Source organism: Phyllobates terribilis, unplaced genomic scaffold, assembly GCF_046119375.1.
Source record: "Phyllobates terribilis strain yellow unplaced genomic scaffold, ASM4611937v1 Scaffold_5__5_contigs__length_657084704, whole genome shotgun sequence".
In the NCBI taxonomy this organism is placed as follows: domain Eukaryota; kingdom Metazoa; phylum Chordata; class Amphibia; order Anura; family Dendrobatidae; genus Phyllobates; species Phyllobates terribilis.
In genome coordinates this window covers 389,294,683-389,320,966 of record NW_027362765.1, presented here as the reverse complement: position 1 = coordinate 389,320,966, position 26,284 = coordinate 389,294,683, and the positions used below count along the sequence as shown (strand labels likewise).

The 26,284-nt window shown below is 44.0% G+C and overlaps 1 protein-coding gene across 1 annotated transcript in view; it reads left to right on the top strand.

The window, feature by feature from the left end:
* The first annotated feature begins 11,766 nt into the window (after positions 1-11,766).
* Positions 11,767-26,284, top strand: part of SLIT1 (slit guidance ligand 1) — a 382,364-nt gene continuing 367,846 nt past the window's right edge. Inside the window, exon 1 of the mRNA XM_073684951.1 lies at positions 11,767-12,489. Coding sequence (XP_073541052.1) covers positions 12,296-12,489 — 194 coding nt within the window. The 5' untranslated portion in view covers positions 11,767-12,295. The remainder of the gene's footprint in view (positions 12,490-26,284) is intronic.

Here is a 26,284-nt window from a genome sequence, read left to right as displayed (position 1 = left end):
CCATTGGTCTGAACTGTCAATCTTCAGGAGTGTACCGACCCTTGGCAAAACAGGAAGAATAGTGGTGAACACCACTTAGATTAAAACACTTCTTTAATAATGCCCCCCCGAGCACCCATTAACAATTAATTAAGCCCCCTGAGTGTCCTCCAAATTATTTTAAAATGTTAAGTTTAAATTGCCCAAGAAAGAAGAAATGTTTTTACTCACTCAATATGCCCAACAAGCCCACGCGCCAAGTCTTTTTTTTCTTAGAGTCCAAATGCACGAGCGATGCAGTAATATCATTGTGTCGCCTGTGCCAGAGTGCTAACATCATGTGTGTGCCCCTGCCGCTCTGCAGGCTGAAGGGCTAAAATTAAAGGACGGAGATCCGCAGAGCAGGGAGCTCATGGCTCACTGCTCTACTACAGGGTTAGATTGTATTGGACTCCTGTGGATGCTCATACAGGATTTGGCGCATATATTGCTAGAGTGTCCTGGCAAACACCACAAATCTAGTGTGAACAGAGCCTTAGGGTGCTGCTATGACAAGTCATTATGAGTAATTTTGCTTCTTATCTGCAGCTGTGTTCACTTCATTAGAAATGTGCCAGCCACTTACACGTTGGTTACTGCGGTTCCCTGAAGCTAAAGTCCATCGCTTAATTCAGCAGTTTCCTGGCCAGGAACCAATATTACTCCCATCACCTCCCAGGATACAGACTCGTATTATATATTATTCTTACGAAGGTGAAATTTCCCCCCTCTATAACTCACACTTCCCATATAATCCATTAGCGTCTAATTGCTGATGTTTACAACTTGTCATAATTACTTAATAGTTCTACAGGTTATGTAAGCAGCGCTCTGGGGGGCCACAGCGAGACCCTTGGAAGGATGCAGCTGCTGTACATGTACGGACGCTCATAGATCCTCCAGTAATATAAAGGACTGAGGACGCTGCTCTGTAACACTGGCTGCATTGTGCTGCACCATCCTGCGCAGGATCACTACTTACAACTTATTGCTTGTGACGTTCCTCCTGTTTAGACTCCATGTAGCAGAATTTATCTGGAATTACGATGGTATAAAGCACTAAACAGGCCCTATAGTAGTATAGTAATAAAAAGCACATGCTGTTTGTGACTTAATCAACCTTTGGACCAATATTTAGGAAGAGCTCCTATACCGCAGCAAGCAAGAGAACATGTCACAGTGGTTTACATTATGTGCTTCCACATATGCAGTTATACAATGTAGATTTATCACATGGCCGTGTGCATCATGCCTCACATGGGTATTCCCATATACGCAGCATATGATTTATACTAGAGATGAGCAAATCTACAGAAATTAATTTTTGGAAGATTTGTTCAATTCAGCAAGCAAATTCGATTTGATTTGTGACCTAATCTATGGAGCAATATTGAGAAATAGCTCCTATACCGCAGCAAGCAAGGGAACATGGCACAATGCTTTACATTATGTGCTTCCGTATATGCAGCTATACAATGCAGATTTATAATATGGCCGTGTGCATGGTGGCTCACAGGGGTATTCTCTTATACTCCGCATATGATTTCCACTAGAGATGAGCAAATCTACAGAAATTCATTTTGGCAGATTTGTTCAATTCAGCTGACAAATTCGATTCAATTTGCGACTTAATCTATGGAGCAATATTGAGAAATAGCTCCTATACCGCCGCAAGCAAGGGAACATTGCATGATGCTTTACATTATGTGCTTCCGTATATGCAGCTATACCACGCAGATTTATAATATGACCGTGTGCATGGTGGCTCACAGGGGTATTCTCTTATACGCCGCATATGATTTCTACTAGAGATGAGCAAATCTACAGAAATTCATTTTTGGCAGATTCGCTCGATTTGGCTGGAATAAAATCGGTCCAAATCAAAAGTTCCCGATTACTGTGCAAAAACGTAAATTATGCTCTAGACCCCAAATCATAATTAATACAGGAAAGGGGTTCAAAGTTAATAAAATACTTTTTATTCACCTGCCCTAAACCCTCACCTGAGTACTTAGGTCACCTCTGCCATCACTGCAGCTCCTCTTTCCTCTGCTCCAGTCTTCAGTTCTTCCATTGCTGAGGTGGCGGTGGCAAACCAAACTGGTTCACTGGCGATGAAGAACCAAAGACCGGCGTAGAGGACCGGGGTGCTGTAGTAACAGGGATTATGTAGGATTATATAGATGATGGGCTACCACTTAAGAGAGGCCATCAATATCAGTCTGGCAAGGGTCCAACTCTTGAAACCAACACTGATCAGCTAATTATAAAGACTGCGACACTCAAGCAAGTATCAAGTCTTCTTTATTGTTTGCCAGGCACAGCTCTGTACTTTTAGTGGTGACTGTGCCTGGTGTTAAAATTAGGGAACTGTGCCGTGGATTTTAATTTCACCTGATTGGCTGGACAACTCTTTGAAGGGGGTTTTTCTACTACATATATTTATCACCGATCCTCTCAGTTCCATAGAAGTGAATGGAGCAGTGGTCATGCATGTACACCACCTCTTCATGCCTATAGGGAAATTGGTGACCGCCGTTGTCATGATTAGTCGGGTACCCCCCCCCCCCCTCTCCCCCCGGAAACTTATGTTTATCATCTGTTCTTTGGAAAACAAAAAAAGACACTTCAACACAAAGGTAAAATGAACCATATAAAAACAATGACTTTCATGTAGTATAGACACACATTCATATTATCTCCACAACCACAAAAAAACAGATACAATTGAATTTTGCTCATGTACAATAATATTTAACGGCAATGTACACTTTCAAACAGAATTTTTTTTCTATTGTTCATTTGCTTTCTAAATGCAAAGTTAAGAAACTTTCAAAATATTAATCATTAAAAAATGTCTACCATTTTACTGCTGTAGATGTCTGTAAGTCCTTTATCTATCTAAATGGTGTTCAAAAAAGTTATAAAACATCAGAGTTGCTAGTATTGATGACTCTCTCTGCTCTCACACCCTTTTCTATGTGTTAGATATAGCAGCTAGGAAGGGGGAGAGAGATGTAATTCAGTGGAGAGGGGAGAAAGTATCTCAGAGAGGGCAAAGAAAACTTGCTACAGTAAAGTAGGAAAGCACAAGTGCAAAATAGAAGCTGTGCTGATTTATGAGCTAATGAAGACAGCAGCACCCTGGATACACACAGAGCTCACATTCAGTCTATATTACTGTGAGAGACACACAGGCATGACATCCAGCCTATATCACTGGGAAAGACACACACAGATCTCACATCCAGCCTATATCACGAGGAGGGACACACACCTCTCATCCAGCCTATATTACTGGGAGAGACACACAGACCTCACATCCAGCCTATATTACTGGGAGACACACAGACCTCACATCCATCCTATATTACTGGGAGAGACACACAGACCTCACATCCAGCCTATATTACTGGGAGAGACACACACACCTCACATCCAGCCTATATTACTGGGAGAGACACATACACCTCTCATCCAGCCTATATTACTGGGAGAGACACATAGACCTCTCATCATTCTATATTACTGGGAGAGACACAGAGCTCACATCCAGCCTATGTCACGCACGCAGGAGGCGCACATGGTTCGTGGACCCACTGTGCCACAGGGCTGGGATCACCTAGGAAGGGGCATAGCTAAGCGACTACCTGATGTTCACTGGATCTCCTGAGTCACTGAGCTGCAGGTAACCTCCAGGTACCACTCCTAGGCAGACCCCGGTACTGCGGCTGCAGACCCCAGGAGTCAGATTTGTCGACACGGATATGGCCTTGGGCTCCGTTCAGACTACACTGGTTCTGGATCCTCAGGCAGAGCGGACACTGACAATGAGTTACACACAGGGCTGAATTCGGTGACTGGTATAACAATCCGGACAGCGCAGATCTTGGAAACTGTTTCAGTTCGGATGTAGTTTCAGAGTTCAGGGGCTGCCGGATGCGGTTTCAGAGTTCAGGGGCCACCGGATTCGGTTTCAGAGCTCATGGACAGCCAGATGTGGTTTCAGAGTTCAGGGACCGCTGCATGTGGTTTCGGAGTTCAGAGCCTGGCCACACATGGACCAGGGGAGCAGATTCAGGGTTTGGCCCAACACAGACCAGGGGAGCAGGTTCAGGCACTGTCCACAAACGGAACAGGGACACAGGTTCAGGCACTGGCTGCACACGGACCAGTGGTTTGGGTTCAGGAATTGGCCATACACGGACCAGGGAAGCAGGTTTGGGTACTGGCCACATACGGACAATGGAAGCAGGTTCAGGTACTGGCCTCAAACGGACCAGGAAAGCAGGTTCGGGCTCTGGCCACACATAGGCCAGGGAAGCAGGTTCGGGCACTGGTCACACACAGGCCAGGGAAGCAGGTTTGGGCACTGGCCACACACAGTCCAGGGAAGCAGGTTCGGGTACTGGCCACACATGGGCCAGGGAAGCAGGTTTAGGCACTGGCCACACACAGGCCAGGGAAGCAGGTTTGGGCACTGGCCACACACGGTCCAGGGAAGCAGGTTCGGGTACTGGCCACACATGGACCAGGGAAGCAGGTTTAGGCACTGGCCACACATGGGCCAGGGAAGCAGGTTCGGGCACTGGTCACACACAGGCCAGGGAAGCAGGTTTGGGCACTGGCCACACACGGTCCAGGGAAGCAGGTTCGTGTACTGGCCACACATGGACCAGGGAAGCAGGTTTAGGCACTGGCCACACATGGACCAGGGGTTCTCGGATACGGGACCTGGCCACACAAGGACCAGGGGACCTAACAGCTCACTAGTTCCAAACTAACTAAAGAATCAATGTTACTTAGGTACCTCCCTATTGGAGAGGGTGCCTTTTATACAAGATGCCTTCCAGCTATTGGCTGGGGCACCTTAGCAGGTGCAAGTGCTACCTCTTTAAGAACAGGAGAGCAGACGCGCGTGTGCGTGCACTAGGCGTGCCGCCAGGAAGTGCACAGGCTGAGGCAGGAACCAGGGAGACACAAGAGGGACCACGTCAGCATCCCTGCATGGAGGGGGAAGGGGAATCGTGCAGGGGCACTGGCATAAGTGTTACAGCCTATATTACTGGGAGAGACACACACACTTCACATCCAACCTATATAACTGTGAGAGACACACACACTTCACATCCAACCTATATAACTGTGAGAGACACGCACACTTCACATCCAACCTATATTACTGGGAGGTACACACACACTTCACATCTAGCCTATATTACTGGGAGGGACCACATGCATCACATCCAGCCTGTATTATTGGGAGAGACACACAGAGCTCACATCCAGTCTATATTACTGGGAGGGACACACACGCTTCACATTCAGCTTATATTACAGGGAGGATGTAGCGAAATTCAGAGTGCACACGCCCAGTCTCATTACGGCGCAAGTAGAATGGGGGCAGAGTCCCAACGTATAGCAGAGAGAATTCATTGCACACTCAAATCCATGCAGAATTATGAACCTTATTCACACAATGTAGTGACAAATGAAAAATTCAAACAGTTGTTACTTGGTTGCAACTCTTGGGACACAGGGAGGAACACACACACTTCACATCCAGCATATATTACTGGGAGAGATCACACATATCACATCCAGCCTATATTACTTGGAGGGACACACACACTTCATATTCAGCCTATATTACTGGGAGAGACACACAGAGCTGACATCCAGCCTACTTTAATAGGAGGGAGACCCACTTCACATCCAGCCTATATTACAGGGAGGGACACACAAAGCTGACATCCAGCCTATATTACTGGGAGAGACACACACACTTCACATCCAGCCTATATTACAGGGAGGGACACACAAAGCTGACATCCAGCCTATATTACAGGGAGGGACACACACACTTCACATCCAGCCTATATTACAGGGAGGGACACACACACTTCACATCCAGCCTATATTACAGGGAGAGACACTCCAACAAGAGAAAAATCTGAAATTTTATGATTTTCTGTCGTGATGACCACTTATTGGTTGCAGCAGTCATACACTGACAATTCCAGAAGAGTAAGAGAGGAGACCAGCGGGGACCCGACCAGCAGTATGGAGTAGCAGTGGGTCGATAGGTGAGCATGCGCCATTTATTATTTTTTTAGCACACTCAGACCATATGTAAAATACAAGACATGGGTGGAAAATCTCTTTAATTTAAGTTGCATTGGATTAATTGCAAAAAACTGGACTGTCTTTTAAAAATGAAATTGTTTAAAAAAAGTTTTCTAATTTTACTAAACCACTTCTTCACTATGTGGATGGAAATCCCAATGCTATGTCCTTGGAATTTTGCTCTTCATTAAATGAATGAAGAGGAAAGTGATTAATAAAATAACTAGTGAGGATTGAAAGCTTTTAGTGACACGGAAGAACACTATTACAGCAGAACTTTCTTGTAGTGCATCAATATTGTTTTATAGCAAATAAATGTTGTCTTTGTTGGATTTGTTTGTGTAAATATTATTTATCTCAGATTTATTAGTTTTCTTGATAGAAGTGAGCTCCCAGCCTATTGTATGGAGAGAGAAGGGAAAGAAGTGGTCACAGGAATCCATCCTGCTCCTTCTGTTGACTCAGGTGCCGACATTCTCAAAGAATTAAGAATCCTGCAAGAAAGATCTCCAGAGGCAACAGCCAGGACTGTGACGGGAAAATGTGGCTTATAATCGGGGTTGTCATTAGTCAGGAAATTTATAGCAGACAATAAAGAACACATCAAGCTGCTATCCATCAGCCAAACTGTTAGGTATTTCCTTCCGACAACTGGAGCAATGTTGTATACTGCTGTACACTGTATATGGCTGCGAGAATAAAGTACGATATATGGACAAAGTATGGGGGCACACTCCTTAATGATTGAATTCCAGTTTCTCATTCAGTCCCATTACCTCCGGTGTATTAAATTCGGCCCATTACCCCTCTTATACTGTAAACGTTACAGAGCGGGGGGCCGAGTGCTGAGGAGCAGAGGGCTGAAAAGTCACCGACGCTCTGCTGACCCCATAACTGCAGAGTCCAAACCTCCTCTGGTATTAACATCAGTACAAACACTGAGCCCCCGCCAGGCGCTTCATGGCCGAGCTGCTGCATGCAGCCATACATCACCAGGCACAATGCCGAGCGTCGGATGGAGTGGTGTAAAGCCGCCACCATCGGACTCTGGAGGAGATGTGTTCTGTGCAGAGACGGATCGCACTTCTCTATCTGCGTCTGATGGAAGAGTCTGGGTTTGGTGATTCCAGGAGGACGTTACCCCCTGCATTGTTCTGTACAGATGGTGGAGGAGGATAATGCTATGGACTGTTATCAGGGGTCAGCATTGGGCCCTTACTTCTAGTGAACAGAAATCCTAACCGTTAAGCACAAGACATTGTGGACAATTGTAGCTTCAGCTTTGTGTTAACAGTTTGGGGTTCGCCCTTTTCTATTCCCCATGACTGTGCCCAGTGCACAAGGTCCATACAGACATGGAGGGGAGAACATGAGTGGCCGCACAGAGCCCGGACCTCAGCCCCATCCAACACCTAGACCGGAGATTGTGAGCTCGGCCTCTCCCAACATCAGGGTCTGACCTCACAAATGCTCTTCTGGATGAATGGGCAAAAACTCCCACAGACGCCTCCAAAATCCTGTAGAAATCTTTCCCAGAAGAGAGCGGAAGCCATTACATCTGCAGAGGGGTGACTCCATATTAATGTCTATGGGTGTAGGATGAGAGCTCCTGCAGGTGTGATATGGAGGGGGCACATACTTTTCCATAATGTAATAAACTGTTATTTGTCAGAATTTTTAGTATTGTTCTTAAAGTGTTTTTCCAGGTTTACAATATGGATGTAAGAATCTGATCAGAGGGGATGCTGAGAGCCAGATTTCCTCTAATTGGATAATAATAAATCAATGATTTTCTAAACTTGGAAATTCCTTTAAATGAGTGCCCTGATTGGGAAAACCCAGGAATAAACATCATATTGAGGAATAACATAGATTAGAGAGGAAAGCCCCCCCATACAGGTAACCCGTCCGTCAGCCAGATTGGACAGTAACTACAGAGAGCACCTTTTCTTTTTCTGGGGGGCCGACTATTGCTTTTGTTGAGAATTATGTTATATTTCATATCTCCTATTGGGGGTGCTGTAGAAAAATTAGACACTTGCTTCTAGTTTCCATCACTAATCATACTTTGTGATCGTCTTATTAGCCGAGACGCTTTGCTTCTATTCAGCAATATCAATATGACGCAGCGCGCGACAGGACACCCCTGATTACATAATCGCAGAGGACTCTATGTGTTCTGCTGTGTGCAAAGGGTTAATAGCGTGGCTATCTCTATCAGTCCCATAGGCTGTGAATGGAGCAGAATGTGGAAAGTTTTATGTAATTTTTAATGGGATGAACTGAGCCATTTTTTTTTTTTGTGCATCACCTTTTGTGGCCACTAGGCGGAGCCCTGGAGCCCTTGTCCTGGCTGTATCTGTGTAGTGTTATGTATCTATCTGCTATTAGCTACATATCCTCAGACTGTAAACTCCAAAGAGCTCAAAGCCAAATTAACAAGATACTTGTCTAAAAGTGATCCTGCAAGAGTTACTTCTGCGCCTTCTGAGGAAGAAAGAACTTTTTTAAAAAAAAGTAACTAAACTTTTACACAACTTCTGACATGCTACAGAGTAATGTCAGAAAATGCACTTTTTTGGGGGTTCCAGGTGCTGAGATCGCTAAAGAAGGGCTCATGTGTTTAGTCCAGCGCTTGGATGAACGCATCTGCGTTTTAGTAATCGGTGGCGATCTCAGCACCTTGATCCCCTACAGGTCAAAACTTCTGACAGTTTCTGCTCTGAACATCCTGTTCTGGACGTATGGACATGGGACCGCTTCAGCCAATCACTGCCCACAGCGGTGAAGCTTTGGACACTATAATTATTGGATCATCTGGCCAGAAGAAGAAGCACAGAGACCGGAGGGCAGAGATGGAAAAGGAGCGCAGGTAGGGTAAGTATAAGTAAGTAATATATATTTTATTATTTTTAAGCTTTCTATAGAGTAAACTTCAGGGTGGACTTCCCCTTTAAGTAACAAACTGTTGAGTATCTCCTAATATTAGTAAAAAACGGATGCAACGCGGATGACATCCATGTGCCGTCCGCTTTTTTGTGGCCCCATTCACTTCAATGGGGGGGGTTGATACATAAATGGGCTGCATATCGGACAGGTTGACTTTGTTTTTGCACACCGATGGTCCACAAAATGCGTCCAGCATATAAAGAAAAAGAGAGTCTATCATGGATGCTCTGTACTACGGTCACACAGAATAACAATCCGCTCAGGTGTAATCAGTAGAGATGTGCAAATCAAATTTGTGTTGAATTTTTAGGATTTGGCTGAAATTGGTGAATTTGAACAATTTGCTATTTGATTTGCATGAAGTGCCAAAAATGGCTGCCGCATGTTACACACTGCAGAAGGAACATATGAGGGGCGACTGCATGGTCTTACCCATAATGTCTTGCAGATAGTACATCACATAATATAGCACAACCAATCAGGAGGGACTGTTATAACCTATGTAAAAGCCGCAGCAGGGAATGCAGCGGCTGCTTTGTAGTGAATCTGGATAGTGAGAGGACGGCACTGCTCACAGTTTAACAATAGAAATAGGAAGTGAAAAACCTGTAAAATACTGAATAAACATTACAGACAGTGTGTGACAGCATAACAGTGCTGAAAAGCTACCATAGTAGACCCATAGCCTTATATGTTGTGGTCATTTTGACATTACTAAGGCTGTGCTGGCATTAAAGAGCTTGAAAAGTGTTGGATACAGACCTCAGAGTGTTACAAATTGGAGACTTTGCCATACCTGCAGATTGCAGTGAACTGATTACCGTAAATGAATATATAAAAAAAAATTGGTCAAATTTGGTGAATTTGAATTTCAAAAGATTCACTTATCTCTAACAATCAGAAAGTTTGTATTTATGTATTTTAGCCCAAGCAACAAGTTTATTTACGACTTATTGACTTCTGTCCCCACAGTAGTTGGACAGAGACAGAGACAGCGAGCGCAGGGGTTCTGTGGAGTCGGATTTTTGGGTCTCTGGGTTCAGACCTCCAGTGATCAGTAAGTTATGTATGCATTGGGGATGACATACTATCTGGGCATACCACTATAGGGGCAGACCAAGCAACTGATAGGGGTCCTGTAAGTCAGGGGTCTTTATGTGTTTGGGGGAAAGGAAGGAACTATGGGGGTTCATAATGTGAAGGGTTCCCTATGGGGGCTTCATTATTTGTTCGAAGGAATTGTGGGGGCATCATACTGTGTGAGGAACTGTGGGGGCATAATACTGTGTGAGGGACTGTGGGGGCATGATACTGTGGGGGGAAGGAGGAAATTATGGGGGCTCATAATGTGAAGGGGTCCCAATGAGGGCTTTATTATGTGTTTGGGGGAGCTGTGGGGTCATCATACTGTGGGGGAGGAGTAGGGAACTATGGGGGCTCATAATGTGAAGGCGTTACTATGGGGACTTCATTATGTGTTTGGGGGAACTGTAGGGGGCATCATACTGTGTGGGGGAGGGGGGAACTATGGGGGCCTCATAATGTGAAAGGGTCCCTATGGGAGCTTTATTATGTGTTTGGGGGAATCAAACTGTAGGGGCAGGGGGTAACTATGGGGGCTGCATAATGTGAAAGGGTCCCCATGGGGGCTTCATTAGGTGATTGGGGAAACTGTGGGGGCATCATAATGTGGGAGGGAAAGGGGGCAACTATGGGGGCTCATAATGTGAAGGCGTTACTATGGGGACTTCATTATGTGTTTGGGGGAACTGTAGGGGGCATCATACTATGTGGGGGAGGGGGTAACTATGGGGGCCTCATAATGTGAAAGGGTCCCTATGGGAGCTTTATTATGTGTTTGGGGGAATCAAACTGTAGGGGCAGGAGGTAACTATGGGGGCTGCATAATGTGAAAGGGTCCCCATGGGGGTTTTATTATGTGTTTGGGGGAACTGTGGGGGCATCATACTGTGTGGGGGCTGTGGAGGCATCATACTGTGTGGAGGCTGTGGGGGAATCATATTGTGTGGGGGCATCATACTTTGCTGGGGGCACTGTACATGTGGGGGGCATTATAGGGGCAAATTGTGTGAATGAATTCACTGTGGAGGTATCCGTGTGTGGGGGACATTTTGGGGGGTGTAACCCTTTCAATTAACGCAGAACGTGCTGAAAGTGACTCTTGTGCTGACCGGCCACTGCAGCCTAGTAATAATAATCCCATAAACATACGTCCTTATCCTTCTAGCTAAGAAAATGCTAAATATTTTTTTTTTTTTTTTGTAAAAATTATGAGAAATACAGGAGCAGCCGAATTTCTGCATCTCTCAGGATAGTAGTAGTGAAGTCCCAGCTGAGCTGTCAATCAAATATGTTTGACTCCAGTCCTGCATCCTCCCTCCGCTGGGCGCAGTGGGACGTGGAAGCTCCAGAGTAAAAGTTTTAGCTAAAAATAAAAAAGTGTTTTTTTTGTTTTCTTTTTACAGGATGGGAAAACTCTGAGTTATTGTTTGTCATTTGTGTTATTTTAGAGGGTGCTGAGTGCTGCCAGCGGTGCTTGTGTGCTGTCTGTGAGCCATTGTAGTGGCTGAGTTTAGTCAATGAGCCCCCTCCTCTCCCCTTGCTGTTCTGTAGGGGGTAAAGCCCTGCACACCAGACAGGAGGAGGGAGCAGGGAGGAGTCAGCCTGATATTTGTGTGTCTCTCTATTGATGGATGACTGCTGTTATGTGCCTGTGTGTGTGTGTGCGCTTTCTCTCCCTCTTATTTATACTGGTACCAAGCTCCAGACACAGAGAGCAGAGGAGATAAGGCTCAGTGTGCACAGGGACCTCCAGACACAGAAATACAAGAGCAGACTTCCTGCAGAGACCAATGCATTAGGAAGCTGCTGGCTGCATTGTGAGAGCAGCATTTTCCTAGCAGCCTGAGAGCAAAAAAAAAAAAAAGAGGAAAAGAAAAAGGATTACTGAGTCTTTGTAACATTACAACATTGCAATTGTTACAATCTTTTTTTTTTATTATTAATTTTATTATTATTTTTTTTTCTTCTTCCATTCTGGGATTTTCTAAGGATTTTTTTTTCTTTTTTTTTTTCTTTCTTGGGGGTAAAGCTACCTGGATCCTTTTTTTTTTGCTTCAGGACTCTTGATGATTTAAAGGGCTCAGCGCAGTCTTTAGGCTGGAAACCTTCTTCTGGCAGCATGGCTGTAAGGGGATATTCTAGCTTCTCATTGTGGCTCAGAGTTGGAGTGTGGATACTGGCTTGGAGCAGCATCTGCCAAGTATGTGCCAATGGATGCCCGGCTCTGTGCTCCTGTAGCGGAACCACCGTGGATTGTCATGGGTTAGGACTAAAAATGGTTCCGAAAAATATCCCAAGGAACACGGAGAGGCTGTAAGTAGGAGCCGAGAGCTGTTCTTAGATTTGTAGCTGAACATTTCTTGTGCGAATTCAGCTTATTTATTGTGTTGCATGTGGTTTATACAATTATTTATGTTGCTTTTTATTTTATTTATTGCTTTTTTTTTAACCTATTTTGCAAACGGTAGATACAAAGCGGAAGCAGTCCTGTAACTTTGGAGATTTACTTCCTAAGATTCTTTTCTAATGTTTTAGTAGTCCTGCACCTTGGATATTGTTTGGACTGTTACTCTACGTTCCCACGATGAGCTTTTGGTGCGTTTTTGATGCAGCATCTTGCAAAGTGGATGGGATGGATAGAAATCTGATGACAAATGTGCTTCTTTTTTACTCAACGTAAACTGACCGGTGCGTGTTTTACATCCGCAACATGTCAATCTCTCTCTTGTGGGTGCGCTGAGCTTTCTGCGCGGAATTTCCCCATAGACTATGCATTAAATGCGGAAAATCTGCAGGTAAAAAAAATGTACAGGCGGCTTTAGTGCATCAAAAAGTGCACGTAAAAACACAATGGAAAAATGCAAGTTACCTAATTTAAATAAGAGGTGCAGAAATGATGCAACATCAAAAACTCACCAAAAGCCCATTTTGGGGGCCATAGCCTTAGGCTACATTCCCGTGATGAGTTATTGGTGAGTTTTTGATGTTGCAGATTTTCTGCACTCATTAAGTAACAATGTAACTTGCATGTTTTCGAAAAAGAAAAAGCTCATCGTGTGAACGTAGCCTTACATTAACCATATCCCCCTTCCCCCATCACCATTATTACACTCTTCATATTATTCTTAATGGAGCAGTTGAGATATTATAGCGGCGTCGCCTGTAAAAGCTTGAATGCCTCATAATGATATTACCCTTGGAGCAATGAATAGGAAACAGCTCTATTACATGTGACAAACCAAGGGCTGAAAAATGATGTCAAAAAAATACTACGTTTTTTTTGCAGTATTTGTTGTGCATTTTAATGCATTTTTTGTGCATGGGGTTTTATTGATCCAGTGGTCAATTATTAGTTTTATGGGTTTTTTTTATTCTTTGGAGGGGTGGGGGAATTGACATGTTGCTGCTTTTTTCTAGGTGCACTGTAGGTAAGTTTTTACCATTGAAGTCAATGGGAAGCTTATTCAAAAAGTATTTGGAGTAATTTTTAATATGGACATACTGAGAGGGAACCTAGATTGTCAGCCCCAATGGGGACAGTGATTATGATGTCTGTAAAGCGCTGTGGAATTAATGGCGCTATATAAGTGAGTAAAATCAATAAATATTGGAGCAGAATACTCTCCAAAATCCACGCTGAAAATACTCAGTGTGAACAAACCCCTAAGTTCTGCTACGTGTGATCATTTCTTATTGAAGAGAGTGAGATGGTTGGTTGTTACATGTGATGTGGAAAAGTTGCAATGAAATGTCAGATCCTGCATAGTTGGGTTGTATGTGTTATTAGAGAGCAGATAGTCGGTGTTATCGGAGATGATTGTAGACACTTTGTCTTTTTCTCTGCAGCAGTTACAGGGGTTGATCGAGCTGAGAACATGAGGTTGCAGGTTGTGGTGTTTTATTTTGTCTGGTTATGATGCATTTGTGATGAATATGGGTCCCTGTATAGAGCTGTATAGTCTGCGATGGTCCCTGGCGTTATGTGCCGGATACATCATGAAGTGCCATATCTGTGTCTTCCCTAATATCCTGCATCTTATTGGCCATGGTAAAAAAAAAGATCAATGACGTTTGATCATTCCTCGAGCATGTTTCCTGTCCGTACTGTATGGAAACACCTTATGGAAAGTGCCCGGTCTGTGCTAGTGGATAGTATATTATATAAAAGCTGTTTATATCTGCAGAAATAGATTATTAAAGGGTTATTCCCCCAAATGATAGAGTAGCTGGGCTGGGGGTCCGACCACTGGGACCCCCAACGATTCCGAGAACAGGTCTCTGGAACCTCGAGAATTAGACAATGTTCAGTTATTTTCATAAGTTCCATAATAAATGCATGGAGCGGAGGCCGAGCATGTGCCCCTCCGCTGCATTCAGGATGGGCCCCCAGAGCCCCATTCATGGGGTTGGTATTCCACAGGTGATCAGTAAGTTGTCCCCTCCTAACCCATGGATAGGAGATAACTTGATTTACTTGGGAGTGACCCTACAACCTTTAGGTTATGTTCCCACCATGAGCTTTTGGTAACTTTTTAATGTTGCAGATTTATTGCACATATTAAGTAAGATTACTTGCGTTTTTTCAAAACTGCAACATTAAAAACTCACTAAAAACTCATCGTGGGAATGTAGTAGAAAAGCAAAAACATACACAATGTAGCAATCACTGGAGACCAAGACTTATTACTAGAGGGATACAGATGTGAAGTCATGGATCAAATCTACCCACTCAAGTCTACGAGTCCGTGAAAACCTCGGACAGCACATGGATGGCGTCCTAGTTGTACCCTAGTGCTGTGCGGTTTTTAATGTTTGATAGGAGAAACTAAACAAAGTTTAATTCGTTTTTTTGGTAGCAAACAAGAAAAAGTGATGAAACTCTGGGAAAAACTGACACCAAAGACTGATGGCAATTGGGGCAGCACGGTGGCTCAGTGGTTAGCCTTGCAGCGCTGGGGTCCTGGGTTCTTATCCCACCAAGGACAACATCTGCAAGGAGTTTGTATGTTCGCCCCGTGTTTGCGTGGGTTTCCTCCGGGTTCTCCAGTTTCCTCCTACACTCCAAAGACATAGTGATAGGGAATCTAGATTGTGAGCCCCAATGGGGACAGTGCCGATAATGTCTGTAAATTGTCTGAATTGTAAAGCGCTGCAGAATATGTTGGCGCTATATAAATAAAAAAATTATTATTATTCAAACACTGATGACAATCTGATCCAAAATACTGATGACAATCGGATCCAAAACACTGATGAAAATCAGTCTATTTGTTTGCATGTGAGAAAAATCACTGATGTCTTAGTGAGGCCAAATTTACTGCTTTTTTCCAAAAGTTTTGTACGTTGTCAGTACAGTTTTATTAGTTATTACAGTATAAAGTTATTCTTTAGTTTGAGGTGAGATATTTCTATGACTTGGCGCTTGTAGAAAGGCCCCAGTTCTTTCTGATCATGCAAAATTCATTCATTGTAGTGTTTTAACTTTTTTTTAAGCTTTGTGAAAAGTTCCTGTAATGATAAAAACAATAAAGTTAAACATCCATTTGTCCCTAGAAATGTACAGATAGGTCAGAAATAGTCCTTTAACCTAGAAAACTTCTGAAATATCAAATAATATTCTCTTTAGTGCACAAAGTCCATAAAATTATTTGCTGAATGCAGTAAGAGAAAGTGCGAGTATCCGGTACAGAATCGTTCTGGGTAATTCTGTCCCAAAAAGTTCATTTTTATATTGGAAATTCCATCCCAAAAGTTCCCCCTTCCTTATAATTGCAACCACAAAATGTGGTCACGATGTGACCTGCAAAATGTCATAATCTGTTACCTATCATTACAGGGGTGCAACCATAAGGCTACGTTCTCACTATGAGCTTTTGAGGAGTTTTTAATGTTTCAGATTTTTGCACACATTCAGTAAAATCGGTTACTTGCATTTTTTCGAAAATACGCAGCATAAAAAAAACTCATCAAAAACTCATTGTGGGAACGTAGCCTAAGGGATAAAGAGGTTTCAGTCCTGGAATCCGAGGGGTTCAAAATGTTGCCCCTCATAATTAATACATCAAACTTTTATAGACACTGTTGCAGATTTTGCATTAAGGTCCAGGAGTTACAGGGTCCCATACTAAAGAAATGTAACTATAGCAGAACTAAGAACTTAAGGAACCATATACTTTATTTGGTTGACAGAGTAGAAGGCTTTTATATATATATATATATATACATCTCCAGAAGTTTGACATTTTGGGTTTTCCTCCAGTTCATGGGTGATTATATTATAAAACGTAGCTATAATCACCTATAAACCAGATTGAAGTAAATGGGAGGAAAAACCTGAGATGTCAAACTTCTTGATGGTTTCCCCTCCACATAAATCAGATTATTTTCTCCGTTGTACACCAGCGGAGTTAACTTTTCACATCCCATGGAAAAGTCTCAGTTTATCCCCCGAAGCTCTTCATGTTGGAATCGCTTTAATGACTTTTTAGTGACAAGCGTAAAACTTTGATGAATTCCATGAAAACTATGGAGGAGTTTAATGAGAACCACAACCTCTCCTGCGTCTTCGAGGCGTGAAAGCTGTCAGATATTCCTTGTGCGATGCATTGCTGGGATCTCTGACAAGTAGAAGGGATCTTTATCTTAGGGTTTTATTTTTCACGTCAAGTGCATTGGTATTCCTCACCTCCGTCCAAGTAATTATGCGCTGCCTATGTTTAGATCATTTAGATAGCGGTGCTCGCTGAAATTTCCTGCGTTTCAATTGCCAGACCATCTGGAAAAGATGTCAGACATGCATTTGTGCTGTGCAGGGGCTGGAAAGGGGGAACTTAGCGCTGCGGTAATTCTTCTCTGCTAGTGATGGGTTTGGATAATTTATTTTATTGGAAGGGTCTCCTCATAATATAATGCTGCCCGGACCCCCAATTATCAGCTGTATTCTGGGAGAGAACCTGGCAGTTTGAGCTCAATTTCCCTATGGCTCCTCTAGAGGGGAAATAAAGTATTACACCTCTAATACTGATCACCTAGCTAGTGTAACATACCTGGTGGCGGGCTTGCATGGTGCACCATCTCTCACTATGCAAGATCGCAAACTTGATCTTCAGTCCAGTCTGCTAGCCTGGCTTCTATTCATGCTGTCTGTTTGTCTCTGTTCTGACTGCTTAGGGCAGCGGCCCGGTTACTTCCTGTTTCTTGTAGCTGCTGTGGGCACATCCCTAATGCGTCCTCAGCCTATTGCTGTCTGTCACTGGATATTTAAACCAGCTCCACATGGAAGCTGGTGCCTGAGCAACTCTATCATTCAGTGTGCTCCTTGACTCTGAATGTGCCAGGTCCTGTTCTGTTCTTGTCTGTTTCCGCCACTCTGGGGACTTTATTCCCAGACTGGCTCCCGTATCTCTTTCAGTAGCAGTTCCTGTCTGAACTGTACCCTAGCCTGTTTGTCCGCCTTTCTGGCGGCCGTATACCCAGACTCTCTCCTTTATCTCTTGCAGTAGCAGTTCCTGTCTGAACTGTACCCTAGCCTGTTCGTCCCGCCTTCTAGGGGCCGCATACCTAGATCTGTTATCTGTGTTTTCTTGCCTGTCTGTCCGCCTTCCTGGAGGCTGTATTTCCAGGCCAGTTTGAACACGCTCTTAGCCTGTTCGTCCCGCCTTCTAGGGGCCGCATACCTAGACCCGCTCCTGTATCTCGCTGCAGTGTCAGTTCTTGTCTGAACACTCTCCTAGCCTGTCACCTGTTTTTCTCTATGTCCGTACCTTCCCTTTTTCTGCAGAGTCTGAACCTGCACCTAACTCCTACTCGTTGTCGCTGTACTTCCGTTTGTGAGTTTAGAGTCCACTCGCTACTTCATTGCCAGTATCTTGTGTGTATCTGGTTCTGCCTTTCCCTTCCAGTCTGTTCCGTGTGAACAGAGCCCTGTCCCCTCTGCTCTGCCTTTGCTCACCACTCCGGCGGTTCCTGCCTGCTCTGCCTTGCTGACCGCTCTGGCAGTTCCTGCCTGCTCTGCCTTGCTCACCACTCCGGCAGTTCTTGCCTGCTCTGCCTTGCTCACCGCTCCGGCGGTTCCTGCCTGCTCTGTCTTGCTCACCACTCCGGCGGTTCCTGCCTGCTCTGCCTTGCTCACCGCTCTGGCGGTTCCTGCCTGCTCTGCCTTGCTCACCGCTCCGGCGGTACCTCTCTGCTCTGCTTGTCTACCGCATCTGCGGTTCTGTTCCTGAGTCCCAGTCTGTACTGGACCCTATCCAGCCTGTGCTCCAACCTGCTAGTACCTCCCCGTCTGCACGCCAGCCATACTTGTCAGTATCCTCCTGTCTGCATACCAGCCGTGCCTGCCAGTATCCTCCTGTCTGCACTCTAGCCGTGTCTGCCAGTGCCCACCTGTCTGCATGCCAGCCGTGCCTGCCAATACCCACCTGTCTGTGTGCCAGCCTAACCTGCCTGTTCCTGTATTCCCCGGTGTGGGTCAACAGTCGTGTCCGGGGTCTGGCCTGGAGTAGCACCTGGTCCCTCTGCTCGGTTCCTCCCTGGTGCACGGCGTCGTAGCCGTCGTGCGACCTTGGTCGGATCGGGTTGATACTTAGTTACGCCCCTCCAGGCACTCTCTGGTTCATGGCACAGTGGAATCACTAAATCACACACACGCCAGTCAGCTCGGGCGTGTGCATAACAGTTAGCTGTCTTTGTAATGCAAAGATGTATTGAGTCATCCATAAAAAAAGGTGCTCTTTCTATCTAAACCAGCTGAGGGTCCTTAAAGGGGGACCCCCAGTCCATTAAAGGGTCATCCACTACATTTTATATTAAAGAGAACTCTCGGAGGTCATAAAACAAAAAAGTACAGATACTAACCTACTGGACCACTGTCATTCCTCTACACCTCTAACTGTGTCCTTCTCCCTGCGGAGGAAGGCACATGAGCGCTGCAGCCAGTCAGTGGTTACTGACTGGCTGCAGGCTTAAATGTCTGTCTGAACCACAGGAAACAATCTTCTAGCTCTCTCTTCCCACCTCAGATAGAACATGGGACTGGTTATAGACATGACGTTCCTGGCCACCTTTTTTTAAGTATTGCAGAATGCAACACACCTGAGTAAGGCAGTCAGTGTCTAATCCTTGCTGGTTCCCTTTTAGGTTACCTTAAATTGACTTGAAATTATTTTTTTCCCTAAAACAGAGTATGAAATTGATTTATAAAATAAAATATATTTCTTATAAAAAAAAAAAAAAAAAAATTTATTTATAAAGCAAAATATATTTATCATTACAATATATCTCATTGCAAAAAAATATTGAATATCTATCTATCTATATATCTATATATTTACAGGTGTGTGAAAAAGAGTTTGCCCCCTTCCTGATTTCTTATTCTTTTGCATTTTTCTCACAGTTAAATGTTTCAGATCACAAAACAAATGTAAATATTAGACAAAGATAACACAAGTAAACACAAAATGCAGTTTTTAAATGAAAGTCTTTATTATTAAGGGAAAAAGAAATCCAAACCTATAGGGTCCTGTGTGACAAAAAGTAATTACACCTCCCCCCTTAAAACATAAATGAACTGTGGTTTATCATATATTTGGGAAGCTGGGTTATATTTCCCTAGCCACACACAGACCTGATTACTCAACACCTGTTCTCAATCAAGAAATCACTTAAATAGGACCTACGTGACAAAGTGAAGTAGACCAAAAGATCCTCAAAAGCAAGACATCATGCTGCGATCCAAAGAAATTCAGGAACAAATGAGAAACAAAGTAATTGAGATCTATCAGTCTGGAAAAGGTTATAAAGCCATTTCTAAATCTTTGGGACTCCAGCGAACCACAACCATTATCCACAAATGGGGAAAACATGGGACAGTGGTGAACCTTCCCAGGAGTGGCCGACCAACCAAAATTACTCCAACAACTCATCCAAAAGGTCACAAAAGACCCCACAACAACATCCAAAGAACTGCAGGCCTCACTTGCCTCAGTTAAGGTCAGTGTTCATGACTCCACCATAAGAAAGAGACTGGGCAAAAATGTCACGCATGGCAGAGTTCCAAGGTGAAAACCACTGCTGAACAAAAAGAACATAAAGGCTTATCTCAGTTTTGCTAGAAAACATCTTGATGATCGCCAAGACTTTTGGGAGAATACTCTGTGGACTGATGAGATAAAAGTTGAACTTTTTGGAAGGTGTATGTCCCTTTACATCTGGCATAGAAGTAACACAGCATTTCAGAAAAGGAACATCATACCAACAGTAAAATATGGTGGTGGTAGTGTGATGGTCTGGGGTGGTTTTGCTGCTTCAGGACCTGGAAGACTCGCTGTGGTAAATTGAACCATGAATTCTGCTGTCTACCAAAAAATCCTGAAGGAGAATGTCCAGCCATCTGCTCGTGACCTCAAGCTGAAGCACACTGGGTTATGCAACAGGACAATGATCCAAAACACACCAGCAAGTCCACCTTTGAATGGCTTAAGAAAAACAAAAGGAAGACTTCAGAGTGGCCTAGTCAAAGTCCTAATCTTAATCTGATTGAGATGCTGTGGCAGTACCTTAAAAAGGCGGTTCATGTTTGGAAACCCTCCAATGTGGCTGAATTACAACAATTTTGCAAAGATGAGCATCCAAAATTTCTCCAGAGCATTTTCAAAGACTCATTGCCAGTTATCACAAATGCTTGATTGCAGTTGTTGCTGCTAAGGGCCCAACCAGGTATTAGGTTTAGGGGGCAATCACATTTTCACACAGGGCCCTGTAGGTTTGGATTTCTTTTTCCCTTAATAATAAAGACCTTCATTTAAAACTGCATTTTGTGTTTACTTGTGTTATCTTTGTCTAATATTTACATTTGTTTTGAGATCTGAAACATTTAAGTGACAAACATGCAAAAGAATAAGAAATCAGGAAGGGGGCAAACACTTTTTTATGCCACTGTAGATCTATATATATAGGAATAAATCATTTTTTTTTATATATATATATATATATATATATATATATATATATATATATATATATATACAGTACAGACCAATAGTTTGGACACACCTCATTTATAGATTTTTCTGTATTTTCCTGACTATGAAAATTGTACATTCACACTGAAGGCATCAAAACTATGAATTAACACATGTGGAATTATATACTTAACAAAAAAGTGTGAAACAACTGAAAATATGTCTTATATTCTAGGTTCTTCAAAGTAGCCACCTTTTGCTTTGATGACTGCTTTGCACACTTCAAGAGGTAGTCACCGGAAATGGTTTTCACTTCACAGGTGTGCCCTGTCAGGTTTAATAAGTGGGATTTCTTGCCTTATAAATGGGGTTGGGACCATCAGTTGTGTTGCGCAGAAGTCTGGTGGATACACAGCTGATAGTCCTACTGAATAGACTGTTAGAATTTGTATTATGGCAAGAAAAAAGCTGCTAAGTAAAGAAAAACGAGTGGCCATCATTATTTTAAGAAATGAAGGTCAGTCAGTGTGAAAAATTGGGAAAACTTTGAAAGTGTCCCCAAGTGCAGTTGCAAAAACCATCAAGCGCTACAAAGAAACTGGCTCACATGAGGACTGCCCCAGGAAAAGAAGACCAAGAGTCACCTCTGCTTCTGAGGATAAGTTTATCCGAGTCACCAGCCTCAGAAATCGCAGGTTAACAGCAGCTCAGATTAGAGACCAGGTCAATGCCACACAGAGTTCTAGCAGCAGACACATCTCTGCAACAACTGTTAAGAGGAGACTTTGTGCAGCAGGCCTTCATGGTAAAATAGCTGCTAGGAAACCACTGCTAAGGACAGGCAACAAGCAGAAGAGACTTGTTTGGACTAAAGAACACAAGGAATGGACATTAGACCAGTGGAAATCTGTGCTTTGGTCTGATGAGTCCAATCCAAATTTGAGATCTTTGGTTCCAACCACCGTGTCTTTGTGCAACGCAGAAAAGGTGAACGGATGGACTCTACATGCCTGGTTCCCACCGTAAAGCATGGAGGAGGAGGTGTGATGGTGTGGAGGTGCTTTGCTGGTGACACTGTTGGGGATTTATTCAAAATTGAAGGCATACTGAACCAGCATGGCTACCACACCATCTTGCAGCGGCATGCTATTCCATCCGGTTGGCGTTTAGTTGGACCATCATTTATTTTTCAACAGGACAATGACCCCAAAACACCTCCAGGCTGTGTAAGGGCTATTTGACTAAGAAGGAGAGTGATGGGTTGCTACGCCAGATGACCTGGCCTCCACAGTCACCAGACCTGAACCCAATCGAGATGGTTTGGGGTGAGCTGGACCGCAGAGTGAAGGCAAAAGGGCCAACAAGTGCTAAGCATCTCTGGGAACTCCTTCAAGATTGTTGGAAGACCATTTCCGGTGACTACCTCTTGAAGCTCATCAAGAGAATGCCAAGAGTGTGCAAAGCAGTCATCAAAGCAAAAGGTGGCTACTTTGAAGAACCTAGAATATAAGACATATTTTCCGTTGTTTCACACTTTTTTGTTAAGTATATAATTCCACATGTGGTAATTCATAGTTTTGATGCCTTCAGTGTGAATGTACAATTTTCATAGTCATGAAAATACGGAAAAATCTTTAAATGAGAAGGTGTGTCCAAACTTTTGGTCTGTACTGTATATACACTGCTCAAAAAATAAAAGGGAACACTTAAACAACAGAATATAACTCCAAGTAAATCAAACTTCTGTGAAATCAAACTGTCCACTTAGGAAGCAACACTGATTGACAATCATTTCACATGCTGTTGTGCAAATGGAATAGACAATAGATGGAAATTATTGGCAATTATCAAGACACCCTCAATAAAGGAGTGGTTCTGCAGGTGGAGACCACAGACCACATCTCAGTACCAATGCTTTCTGGCTGATGTTTTGGTCACTGTTGAATGTTGGTTATGCTTTCACACTTGTGGTAGCATGAGACGGACTCTACAACCCACAGAAGTTGCTCAGGTAGTGCAGCTCCATCCAGGATGGCACACCAATGCGAGCTGTGGCAAGAAGGTTTGTTGTGTCTGTCAGCGTAGTGTCCAGAGGCTGGAGGCGCTACCAGGAGACAGGCCAGTACACCAGGAGACGTGGAGGGGGCTGTAGGAGGGCAACAACCCAGCAGCAGGACCGCTACCTCCGCCTTTGTGCAAGGAGGAACAGGAGCACTGCCAGAGCCCTGCAAAATGACCTCCAGCTGGCCACAAATGTGCATGTGTCTGCACAAACGGTTAGAAACAGACTCCATGAGGGTGGTATGAGGGCCCGACGTCCACAGATGGGGGTTGTGCTCACAGCTCAACACCGTGCAGGACGCTTGGCATTTGCCACAGGACACCAGGATTGGCAAAGTCGCTTCTGGTGTCCTGTGTTCTTCACAGATGAAAGCAGGTTCACACTGAGCACATGTGACAGACGTGACAGACGTGGAGACGCCGCGGAGAGCGATCTGCTGCCTGCAACATCCTTCAGCATGACCGGTTTGGCAGTGGGTCAGTAATGCTGTGGGGGGCATTTCTTTGGAGGGCCGCATAGCCCTCCATGTGCTCGCCAGAGGTAGCCTGACTGCCATTAGGTACCGAGATGAGATCCTCAGACCCCTTGTGAGACCATATGCTGGTGCGGTTGTCCCTGGGTTCCTCCTAATGCAGGACAATGCCAGACCTCATGTGGTTGGAGTGTGTCAGCAGTTCCTGCAAGATGAAGGCATTGAAGCTATGGACTGGCCCGCCCGTTCCCCAGACCTGAATCCGATTGAGCACATCTGGGACATCATGTCTCGCTCCATCCACCAACGTCACGTTGCACCACAGACTGTCCAGGAGTTGGCGGATGCTTTAGTCCAGGTCTGGGAGGAGATCCCACATGAGACCATCCGCAACCTCATCAGGAGCATGCCCAGGCGTTGTAGGGAGGTCATACAGGCACGTGGAGGCCACACACAATACTGAGCCCCATTTTGACTTGTTTTAAGGACATTACATCAAAGTTGGATCAGCCTGTAGTGTGTTTTTCCACTTTAATTTTGGGAGTGACTCCAAATCCAGGCCTCCATTGGTTAATAAATGTGATTTCCATTGATGATTTTTGTGTGATTTTGTTGTCAGCACATTCAACTTTGTACAGAACAAAGTATTCAATGAGAATATTTCATTCATTCAGATCTAGGATGTGTTATTTGAGTGTTCCCTTTATTTTTTTGAGCAGTATATATACCTATAGATATATATCTATATATCTATAGATATATATTTGTATTTTTCCAATAACAATAATGTATTAAAATATAAATATTATGTAAATATATAGTCAGTGGTAATTTTTTTTTTATTATTATTATTTTATAAATAGATCCCCCACTCTTCAGATTAAACTGCTTATATATATTGTAGACAGGAAAATATTACTGACAGTAATGAAAGCTCATGAGACCTCATCCTTTTTAGCTAAGAACTCGTGGCCGCCTGGAGACCTCTCTTTTGGATCAGCGACTACCAGGAGATATAAAGTGCTTTTTCATCTCTGGGCTGTGACTTAATAATAAGAGATTCACCGGTCGTTCTGAGTCTGAGTCATTAAATCACAATTGGTCGGGTGGTAAAGATTATTCCTTCTGGTGAATGGATCGTCGGTCGTTGGTGGAGATGTTGCTCGTTTAGCTCTCGTTTATCGTGGATGAAGTCTCAGACTCGCAGATCCGCTTTGGTCGCAGCTGTAGAAGCCAAACTTTCATAATTCCTCTTGTTTTCCAAACTCCGACTCGCTGCTTTTTTTGACAAATAGATCGATAGAACATAACGTACATTTATAGGATTTATATTTTGAACATTTCCTAAATTCCTAGAAACTTATAAAATGTATTATACAACATTAATCATATTAGTTTTTCTTTTATAAAACCGGGGGTTGATCATTTCTTCCGACTTCACCCAAAGCTTCACATCTCTGACCCCGCAGTCCTGGTGTTAGTGGGGGTCTCAGTTTGTAGTTAGTTCAGCTCTGATCATTAGTACAAGTTGCTTATTCTGAATGAACATTATTTGCTCCCCTTAGGGAGGTTGTCGTAGTCCCTTAAAGGGAAGCTGCCATGAGATTCATACTGCCCAGACCACGGGCACAATCAGACACCGGCTCCGTTATTGCCACATTTCAGAGAAAGTTTTCTTTAAAGAGCTGTACGGGACTATGTGTCTCTGATTACTAGTCCAAGAGGCAGGTCCCTGGCGGCTTCTCCCCACCCCCATCCCCTTGACTGACAGGTCTCTCCCTGTGTGTACAGTCAGTCCTGGGGGTCGGGGTGGGGAGAAGTCACCTGCGACCTACCTCTTGGACTAGTCACATCTGTCTATAGCCCCCAACCGGCTTTTAAAACTTAATTTTCTCTGAAACGCCACACTATATCCGCAATGTGTAAACCCTACCTAGACACGCTGTAGATCAGTGGGGGGGATCGGGTCCTGAAACCCCAACCGATGGCTCAAGAGTATCCAGAAGTGCTGAGCTCATGTGTGAGCGTGCACACAGCGGCGTCATGAACCAGCTCAGCACTCCTGCGCAGTCCTGTGAGTGATCGGTGGGGGTTTTAGAACCAGGACCCTCATCAATCTACAGGACATTTAAAGGGTTAAGACATATTTAAAAAAAAGTTTAAATGTTTAGTTACTTTTCAAAGAAGAGCGCTAGAGGGAGCTTTATTATTGAGGTACAATAGTGGAGAGCAACGATTTCCAACCTGTGGCTCTCCATCTGCTGCACATCTACAACTCCCAGCAAGCAGACGGCAAGTGCCTGCTGGGAGTTGTAGTTTTGCAGCAGCAAAGGGGTCACAGGTTAAAGCCCACTGGTCTATATCTAGGGTCAGCTTTGCACTGTTCTCTCTATGGAAAGCGTTCGTTCAGAGCTTTGCAAGTCCCACGAGCCACTTAGGAGTTTATTACTAGTGCAGAACTTTTCGTGTTGTTTTTGTTCAAATCTATGAAAGTCACAGAACACACTTTTTTTTTTTTCTAACGGATCGGCCTAATACAAGAAGTTGCCTATAGGACGTCTCCCAGTCTTGTCCACTGTGGCACAACTGTAGTCAGGAGGGATAAAAAAACAA